The sequence below is a fragment of the Bufo gargarizans genome, chromosome 4 (assembly GCF_014858855.1).
Source record: "Bufo gargarizans isolate SCDJY-AF-19 chromosome 4, ASM1485885v1, whole genome shotgun sequence".
Classification (NCBI taxonomy): domain Eukaryota; kingdom Metazoa; phylum Chordata; class Amphibia; order Anura; family Bufonidae; genus Bufo; species Bufo gargarizans.
In genome coordinates, this window is record NC_058083.1 from 271616483 (window position 1) to 271626924 (window position 10442).

The following is a 10442-nucleotide window of genomic DNA, read 5'->3' on the forward strand; positions in this document are numbered from 1 at the left end:
TCTCCCCGATGTCAGAAAGCCAGAGAGCCGTAATCTTGCGATGTGCGAGCTAGCGCATGCGCACCGTCGTCATAGTGTTCCTTCCCTGTGCTGGCATCAGCCTCAGGGAAGGAACTGCGCATGCGCTAGCTCGTGAATCGCGAGATTATGGCGCTCTGGATTTGTGACATCGGGGAGCAAGGAGGAGATTCTGAGGATGCGGGGCGGTGCTAGGCTCCTTCACGCTGGACTCATCTAACGTACAGAACACATCTCGGGGTAATTTGCATATGGATCAGATCGTTTTTTTTACCAAAATAAAAGCACACAGAGCTATGGGGACTGGGTATTGCGAATGTGCTAGCAGCCATCTAGCAACCCATGTCCTCAGCTCTATACATCAAATCCTGGTGACAGGTTCCTTTTAAATCCTGTCTTGCTCACTAATGGAGTATTGCAGTTTGAAAAAGGCTCAGGGTTCAGCCGAAACTAGTCACTGATGATGCTATTATGCCTTGAATAAAAGTCTCTTCATATCATCAGAAAAGTGAGTGCCGGTCCTTCTTCGCTGTAAATCTTGGAACTTGCGGCATTGCAGTGTGATGACAAGTACTTGTAGTTACACTACGCCACCACTCCACAGGAGACGACGCAGCGCTCACATGGAGCACCACCTCCTCTTCAGACAATACATCAGTGAAGGTGCTGGGAGGATAGGTCATCAATATAAAAAAGCAGGCAACCCCTTTAAAGGGAACCTGTCACCCAGATTCTGTGTATAGAGCTGAGGACATGGGCTGCTAGATGGCCGCTAGCACATCCACAATACCCAGTCCCCATAGCTCTGTGTGCTTTCACTGTGTAAAAAAAAACCCGAATTGCTACATATGCAAATTAACCTGAGATGAGTCCTGTCCCTGACTCGTCTCATGTACAGGACTCATTTCAGCTTAATTTGCATATGTATCAAATCGTTTTTTTTTTAAACAATAAAAGCACACAGAGCTATGGGAACTGGGTATTGCAGATGTGCTAGCGGCCATCTAGCAACCCATGTCCTCAGCTCTATACACAAAATCCTGGTGACAGGTGTTTCTTCTTTCCAGTCTGAGCTGCGTACAGCAGGGGCGATTATCTCACTGCATCATGGCTGCTGCTGGGCAGAGCACCAACAGGGGAAGGGTGGAGTAGAGAGCTGATGGTTCTCTGCATCACCATTGTAGTCAATATTCAACTGTATCTGCGTCCTGAGGATTCAGATACAGTTGAAATGGGAATATACCTTAGCTGCCGAAATTTGGGATTGTCCCTTCGGATCCTGAACGGTATGAGGTAGGGAAACAGTTTTCTCATATTTTTCATGTACTATGAGGCATTTTTTATTAATTCAGTATTTCCCTCAAATGAATCCCCCAATACTCCCATGTATGTGTACAGTCGTGGCCAAAAGTTTTGAGAATAACAAATATTAGTTTTCAAAACGTTTTCTGCTAAACTGCTTTTAGATCTTTGTTTCAGTTGTTTCTGTGATGTAGAGAAATATAATTACACGCACTTCATACGTTTCAAAGGCTTTTATCAACAATTACATGACATTTATGCAAAGAGTCAGTATTTGCAGTGTTGGCCCTTCTTTTTCAGGACCTCTGCAATTCGACTGGGCATGCTCTCAATCAACTTCTGGGCCAATTCCTGACTAATAGCAACCCATTCTTTCATAATCACTTCTTGGAGTTTGTCAGAATTAGTGGGTTTTTGTTTGTCCACCCGCCTCTTGAGGATTGACCACAAGTTCTCAATGGGATTAAGATCTGGGGAGTTTCCAGGCCATAGACCCAAAATGTCAACGTTTTGGTCCCCAAACCACTTAGTTATCACTTTTGCCTTATGGCACGGTGCTCCATCGTGCTGGAAAATGCATTGTTCTTCACCAAACTGTTGTTGGATTGTTGGAAGAAGTTGCTGTTGGAGGGTGTTTTGGTACCATTCTTTATTCATGGCTGCGTTTTTGGGCAAAATTGTGAGTGAGCCCACTCCCTTGGATGAGAAGCAACCCCACACATGAATGGTCTCAGGATGCTTTACTGTTGGCATGACACAGGACTGATGGTAGCGCTCACCTTTTTTTCTCCGGACAAGCCTTTTTCCTGATACCCCAAACAATCGGAAAGAGGCTTCATCGGAGAATATGACTTTGCCCCAGTCCTCAGCAGTCCATTCACCATATTTTCTGCAGAAGATCAATCTGTCCCTGATGTTTTTTTTGGAGAGAAGTGGCTTATTTGCTGCCCTTCTTGACACCAGGCCATCTTCCAAAAGTCTTCGCCTCACTGTGCGTGCAGATGCACTCACACCTGCCTTCTGCCATTGCTGAGCAAGCTCTGCCCTGGTGGCACGCCGATCCCGCAGCTGAATCCTCTTTAGGAGACTATCCTGGCGCTTGCTGGACTTTCTTGGATGCCCTGAAGCCTTCTTAACAAGAATTGAACCTCTTTCCTTGAAGTTCTTGATGATCCTATAAATTATTGATTGAGGTGCAATCTTAGAAGCCACAATATCCTTGACTGTGAAGCCATTTTTATGCAACGCAATGATGGCTGCACGCGTTTATTTCAAGCATCACCCTCCTTTTAATAGGTCAAGTCTGCCATTTTCACCCAATCAGCCTGACATAATGATCTCCAGCCTTGTGCTCGTCAACATTCTCACCTGAGTTAACAAGACGATTAATGAAATGATCTCAGCAGGTCCTTTAATGACAGCAATGAAATGCAGTGGAAAGATTTTTTTGGGATTAAGTTAATTTTCATGGCAAAGAAGGACTATGCAATTCATCTGATCATCTTCATAACATTCTGGAGTATATGCAAATTGCTATTATAAAAACTTAAGCAGCAACTTTTCCAATTTCCAATATTTATGTAATTCTCAAAACTTTTGGCCACGACTGTACACTGATATACGACCACACTGTATCACCAATGACCTCAGTATAGTTTTCCATGTCCCTGTCTTGCTGAGTTTACACTCTGCAGCCTATCACATGCATTCAGATCCACCACTCACGCACAATGGGTCTGCAACAGTCATTTTTTCCGATAGATCTGTGGCAGCTGCATGTGGTCAGAACAGAGGGGTTCTGGGCACACGTGTAAAGCCACCTGTAGCCTCAGGGCTCATGCAAACGGCCAAATTACAGCTCTTAGAGGTCCATGAGGCTGACTACTATGGGAGGAATGTACCAGGGTTGCCAACTAGAATATTTATTTTTTCTGGACAACTTGTTCCCAAAATCAGAGACCGCAAATATTTTTTTACAGAAAAATTGGAAAACCATAATGAATGATAAAGATTATAAGTAATCCATGTCTATAGCGCAATCTACTGATAAGAACTTATTATTACCAGCATTTAGGCTACTTTCACACTTGCAGCAGAGTGATCCGGCAAACAGTTCCGTCGCCGTAAAAACATAAGATCCGGCAAAACCTATGCCAACTGATGACATTTGTAAGACTGATCAGGATCCTGATCAGTCTTAAAAGTGCCTGATCAGTCAGAAAAATGCATTGAAATGCCGGATCCGTCTTGCCGCTGCCATCCGGCAAAACCGATCCGGCATTTAATTTCTCTTAACCTTTTTTTCGGTCTGCGCATGCGCAGACCGGAAGTACGGGTCCAGCTTTCCGGTATTTTGAATGCCAGATCCAGCACTAATACATTCCTATTATGCCGGATCCAGCATTCAGACAAGTCTTCAGTTTTTTGGGCCGGAGATAAAACCATAGCATGCTGCGGTTTTATCTTTTGCCTGGTCGATCAGTGAAAATTACTGAACTGAAGACTGAATGCTCTCCATTCAGAATGCATGGGGATACAACTGATCAGTTATTTTCCGGAATTGAGCCCTTTTGACAGAACTCTATGCTGGAAAAGAAAAACGCTAGTGTGAAAGTACCCTAAAGCTCAATTCAATAGCGGACAAGAATAGGCATATTCTATTAATGCCGGCAATGTGCGGTCCGCAAAATGCGGAACGTACATTGCCGGTTTCCGTGTTTTGCGGATCCGCAAAACACACACGGATGTGTGAATGGACCCTTACTGTGAGCTGTAAAATGATGATAATTAACACCAAAAATTACCTTATATTCAGGCCATGAACAAGGTCCGTGACGGACCGAAACATTGGCCTTGATTTCTATGTGTGCATTTTAAGGATGGAATAAATACTACTATTTCTGAAATCTCCATTCCTATTAACAAAAAATTGAAGGACACTTTTTTTTTTCATGGACACAAGGAAAAAGTCGCCTATTTTTATGGACTGTCCAGACATCTCTGGACAGTTGGCAACCCTGTCCAGCTCCAAAAAGTTGCAAAATAGGGGCTTTGTTACTTCTTGGGCTAAGGCCTCGTTCACATCTTCTGCTTTGGTGGGTTCTGTATTTCACCTGCAGATCCCCATTGACTATAATGAAGTCCAGCAATAATCCAACTGCCTTCCGGCATAAATGCCAGGATTTCTGCTGGACAAAAACCGTTGTATGCAATAGTTTTATGTCTAGTCGACAGCTGGCATTTGCACTGGATCTCCTTAACGGAGATATGAACTTAGCCTTACTTCTTCAAAGAATTCATTACTTTTTGCATCTTTATGCCACTGCTTCAGTTTTGAAAAGTGGGCGTGGTTCGCTATGTTAATTAGCTTCGCTTCAGATTTATCACTGCAACTTTTTAAAAAAATCTGAAAAAGTCGCTAAATCACTACAGTAGGGAGGTGGTTTATAAAAGCTGGAGTAGCATTTTTAGACAAAGTGTTAGGTTTAAAGATGTTCCAAATTGATCAAACCATGTGTGACATTTGATAGATTTGGCACAAAGTAGTCCATCGCAAACTCAAAGAAAACTGACTTCAGAGGTTACCCTCATGATGAATTCTCACCGTGGAGTCCATGCACTTGGCCCTGCTTTGTGCTTGTGCTTTTAGATGCATCTTTATGCTTTGTCAGTTTCTCCATATTCATACAGTCCTGATCAAAAGTTTAAGACCACTTGAAAAATGGCAAAAAATCATATTTTACATTGTTGGATCTTAACAAGATTCCAAGTAGAGCTCCAACATGCAACAAGAAGAAATGAGAGTAAGACAAAACGTTTTTTGAGCATTCAATTAATTGAAAATAACGAATAAACTGAAACAGGCTGTTTTTCAGCTGATCCAAAGTTTAGGACCACATGCCTTTTAAAAGGCAAAATCTGTGCAAAAATGTGGATTCATTGTCATTTTCTGTCAGGTAGTCACACGTTGTGATGGCAAAGGCAAAAAAAACGTTCCCTTTTTGAACGTGGTCGGGTTGTTGAACTGCATAAGCAGGGTCTCTCACAGCGCACCATTACTGCTGAGGTGGGACGCAGTAAGACAGTCATTTGGAACTGAGCCAGAGGATCCAATTGGCTGTCCATCAAGACACTGGACGATCCTTGACCCAATGTAACCTTGATGGTTTCCAACGTTACTGGCATGACAAGCAGATCCCACCTGAGATGTTTTCTACGCACCACAGTGGAGGGGGTGCCATAATGGTCTGGGGTTCTTTTTCCTTCAGTGGAACAATGGAGCTTCAGGAAGTGCAGGGGCATCAAACCTCTGCAGAGAGCATTCCTCATGACTGAGGGCCCTCGTCTGTGTGGTAACGACTGGGTTTTTCAACAGGACAATGCTGCAGGACAAGGGACTTCTTCCAGGAGAATGACATCACTCTTTTCCCATCCTGCGTGTTCCCCTGATCTAAATCCAATTAAGAACCTTTGGGGATAGATGGCAAGGGAAGTTTACAAAAATGGACAACAGTTCCAGACAGTAGATGGCCTTCGTGCGGCCGTCTTCACCACTTGGAGAAATGTTCCCACTCACCTCATGGAAACACTTGCATCAAGCATGCCGAAACGAATTTTGGAAGTGATAAACAATAACGGCGGAGCTACTCATTACTGAGTTCATGTTTGGAAGTTGGATTTCTGTTTTGGGGGGGTTTAGTTTTTTTTGGAGGTGTGGTCCTAAACTTTTGATCAGATGAAAAACAGCCTGTTTCAGTTTATTCGTTGTTTTAATTAAATTCAATGCTCAAAAAATGTTTTGTCTCACTCCCATTTCTACTTGTTGCATGTTGAAGCTCTACTTGGAACCTTGTTAAGATCCAGCCATGCTATATATGATATTTTTTTGCCATTTTTCAAGTGGTCTTAAACTTTTGATCAGGACTGTATTTATCAGAAAACCCGTCAATAACAATATATCAGTATGTGGAAGTGTTATTGGGTGTAGAACACTGTGCATAAAGTATCTGAAGGGAAAAAAAGCACCTTTTCTCAGTTCTGGGGCTCCCTGCCATCCTCCACCCCTGGTAGCAGCTAGAACCGGAAGTACTGGTTCAGCACACCTTGGTTTTTGCTGGAGTTTCCACACAGAGGGGGGAATTTATCATTAGGAGAATATTTGAAGTCAGTTCTGCTTCAGTCTGTGTTGGAGTACTTTGTGCCACATTTATCAAACATCTCATGTTGTTGATAAATTTGGCTTGTCCTTAAATCTAACCCTTCTGTCTAGAGAAGCTTTTCCAGTTTTCCTACTCCACCCTCCTCCTGGAGTGAGATTACTTTTTTGCGACTTTAAAAAAAGTCTTAATCATAAATCTGGAGTGAAACTCATTAACATAGCTAACAACACCCACTTTCCCACCCATATTACAAAACTGTAGTGAGTGAAAAATTGCGCAAGGGAGTGCAAAAAAGTCGCAAAAGTCCTATTTTGCGACTTTTTGATGCCAGAATTCTAGAGTGAAGGAATTATAAATCAGGGCCACTGTTTTTAGAAAATGCTTCTGAGGAAACACCTAAGGGTGTATTTCACACCGCTTTTTCGTGACTGCTATGATTGGAATCTTAACTAAGAATTTAGTTAATGAGGTTATATCAGTAAGTGTCATCTAGTCATCTTACATACATATTGTTCTAAATTCTTAGTTAAGATTCCAATCATAGCAGTGATGAAAAAGCGGTTTGAAATACACTCATAGGTTTTTCCTCAGAAGCATTTTCTAAAAATAGTGTGTTGTAAATCAGTACTTCTGGTCCTAGCTGCTACCAGGGGTGGAGGACGGCAGGGAGCCCTAGAACTGAGAAAAATACAATATTTTTTTTTTTTCTGATACTTTAGTGTTGTACAACCAATAACACTTCCACATACTGTGATTTATTTATTTTTTGTGCTAAGCATAAAAGATGGCTTATGCAAGTTATTAAGGCTGTTTCACATGAGCAGATGCCGTGCGTGACATCCGCTCCGTGAATGACAGCCAAGACCCGATGCGGACAGCAGAGGCACGGAGCAATAGCATGACTGATAATACTCTTTGCTTCTCTGTGACCTCTTTACTATGAAATCACAGTGACAACTTTATCTCACTGTGATTTCGTAGTAAAGAGGTCACAGAGAGGCACGGAGCATTATCAGTCATGTTACTGCTCCGTGCCTCTGCAGTCTGCATCGGGTCTTGGCTGTCATTCACGGAGCGGATGTCACGCACGGCATCCGCTCGTGTGAAACAGCCCTTAGACTTTTTACTGGAATATTCCTGGTATTCATTTCCCAGTTCTGTAGTTTGTTGTCTTGTATATTGTGCTTTTGTTCCAGTAATTGATTCTCCCTGATTTGTAATATTTTTTTTTTCATATTTTATTGGTTCTACAATCAGACTCCAAGTTAATATTCCAGAAGTAACCAGTGGCTGCTAACTTTCCATCCGTGAAGATGTCTTCATCACCATCCTCTGAACCTCCTGGTATTAAAGGTGACACCCCCAAAGAGAAGGACTTTCGGACACCTGGATTTAGAGGGGTGAAGACAACCAGCCTGTTCCGAGCTGTGAACCCTGAGTTGTTTATCAAACCCGTAAGGAATATTTTCTAGTTAGCAGTATTAACCTTGTCAGGCATGGTAATAGTAAATCATACCTCTGAGCCGAAGATCTTTTTTTTTTTTTTTCTATTTCTTTTAGTTTTCACACTGTTGGAAGGATTTACCAATGTAAATATGTACCTATTGCCCATAGGACCCCATTGGGGTGGGAGAATATATTTATACTACATGGTATACTTTTACTGAATACTGCCGCATGGAGTAGCGCTGTTCCATACAGCAGGGAGGGAAAAAAGTTCTACCAACCCAGGTGAATGGGGGCCTATGGGTACGTTTGACTTGTGCTCTGGGAACTTTCCCCGCACAAACCACAAAAGGACGCCACACAACTTAGTATGAAAGCAGCTTCAGATTTTGTTGCTAAAAATTGCTGCAACAGAAAATCCATTCCATTAAGGCTACTTTCACACTTGCGTTCAGAGCGGATCCGTCTGAGACGGATCCGCTCCTATAATGCAGACGATGGGATCCGTTCAGAACGGATCCGTCTGCATTATATTTCAGAAAAAAATCTAAGTCTAAAAGTTAGTCAGTGGGGAATGGATCCGTTTGAAATTGAGCCATATTGTGTCAACTTCAAACGGATCCTTCCCTATTGACTTACATTGTAAGTCTGGACGGATCCGTTTGGCTCCGCACGGCGAGGCGGAACCTAAATGTTGCAAGCGGCGTTCGGGTGTCCGCCTGCTGAGCAGACCGGAGGCCAAACGGTGCCAGACTGATGCATTCTGAGCGGATCCGCATCCACTCAGAATGCATTGGGGCCGTACGGATGCGTTCGGGGCCGCTTGTGAGAGCCTTCAAACGGAACTCATAAGCGGAACCCCGAACGCAAGTGTAAAAGTAGCCTTATCTGAATGGAGCTGTCAAAAATCCATGTGCTTACTGCCAAAAACATTCAGATGAGTGGAACTGATTTTCACTCACAGAACTTTTATGCTGAAAAAGCGCAGAGTAGTGAAGTACCAGCAAAGTCTAGTCTCATGTACACTTTCCTTTTTTTCTTAGGTGTGGATATAGATATGGATTTTGAAATCTGCAGCACGTCAAATTTTTTAATTTTTATTTTTGCGAATTTCACTCTTTTCAATGGAAGGGCGAGATGTGAGGAAAATCCACATCATCATTTCCGCAGCAAAAACCACATAAACACACATCAAAAACGCAATAAATAGTGCGAATATGTGCGCTTTTTGGTGCAGTTTTGCTGCAGATTTCTTGCTGATTTTCTGCACACAAATCTGCACCGTGGATTTTGAAAACTTCCCATTCATTTCACTGTGAGAATCAGCACGGATTCCGCTCCAAGGTAGAGCATGCTGCTTCTTTTTTCCACGCAGTTTTTTTCAACATGGAGAAAAAAGAAAGTTCTGCCTCTCATTGAAATGAATGGAAGGCTTTTTAGAGGCGTTTTGTGGCGTGGAAAACGTGTGAAAAACAGCGCCAAAAAAGTTGTGTTAATGGGCCTTAAGGGTGCTGCCAAACGTTCAGGTCTTTTGATGCAGCCGTTACACGCATCATCGCTCCTGGAAAGTACAGTAGTTTATATAGTTGATAAACTGATCTTGACAGACACACTGCTCCTGTAATTATTAAAAACTTCTCTTTTTTTTCCTGTTTGCAGAACAAACCTGTCATGGCATTTGGGCTCTTCTCGATCACAGTGTGCGTTGCTTATATTGCTTATTTACATGCAACAGAAGAAAATAAGAGAGAGGTCTATGAAGCCGTTGACAGTGAAGGAAACAGATACACAAGAAGAAAAACATCAAAGTGGGATTGAGTTACCGGAACTAAGATTCCCTTTGACTTCCTTTGGACAATATGTGGAGTTTGTCATCAGTAGCAAAAATATTGTTATAAAACAAGTGAAATAATATTTACAGAGTAAATTCCAGATGTCTAATAAAGAGTGACACCTCAGATAAAATAATGCTCCCACTTCTCCGGAAAGGAACTCCTCCTTTATTTATTTTTTAAATAAAGTTAAATACAAGACCTAAAAATCTGGTCATGTGACTTCAGCCTCCAAGAGTTGGCATGTGTGACTTGTATCTATACTGAGTGCAATAGTTGTTACTCTATCACATTGTGCCCCTACAGTATTATTTCAAACAGGACTTATTTTGCACAAGTCATATTCATATTCACACCTCCATAAACAGCATGTTAATGTGGTACAATTTGTTGGTAGTACACTGGAACTAAAATTGTGTTTTTCTACATGTGAAACGTGTCTGGTATTAGATGAAATCCAAAACTTGAAAAAAAAATCATGTAAGTCCTCATCCCCATGGAGTTTTTTTTGTCTACAGAATTGTCCTAGGGTTTCTGCTGCCATTTTCAGTTTGCTTGTAACAGATCCTCTTGGCTTTATACCCATTTAATGAGGCTAGTCCACAAGCAGATACCCACCACAGTTTCCATCAGTATCCACATGGAATCTGTGCAAACTTGGCGAGGTCTGGAAAAACTGTACAGA

General features: G+C 42.2%; 1 protein-coding gene across 1 annotated transcript in view; it reads left to right on the forward strand.

The window, feature by feature from the left end:
• Nucleotides 1-9984, forward strand: part of SMIM8 (small integral membrane protein 8) — a 31888-nt gene extending 21904 nt beyond the window's left edge. The window contains exons 2-3 of the mRNA XM_044291407.1: nt 7737-7933; nt 9585-9984. Coding sequence (XP_044147342.1) covers nt 7793-7933; nt 9585-9743 — 300 coding nt within the window. The 5' untranslated portion in view covers nt 7737-7792 and the 3' untranslated portion in view covers nt 9744-9984. The remainder of the gene's footprint in view (nt 1-7736; nt 7934-9584) is intronic.
• Nucleotides 9985-10442: the final 458 nt, after the last annotated feature.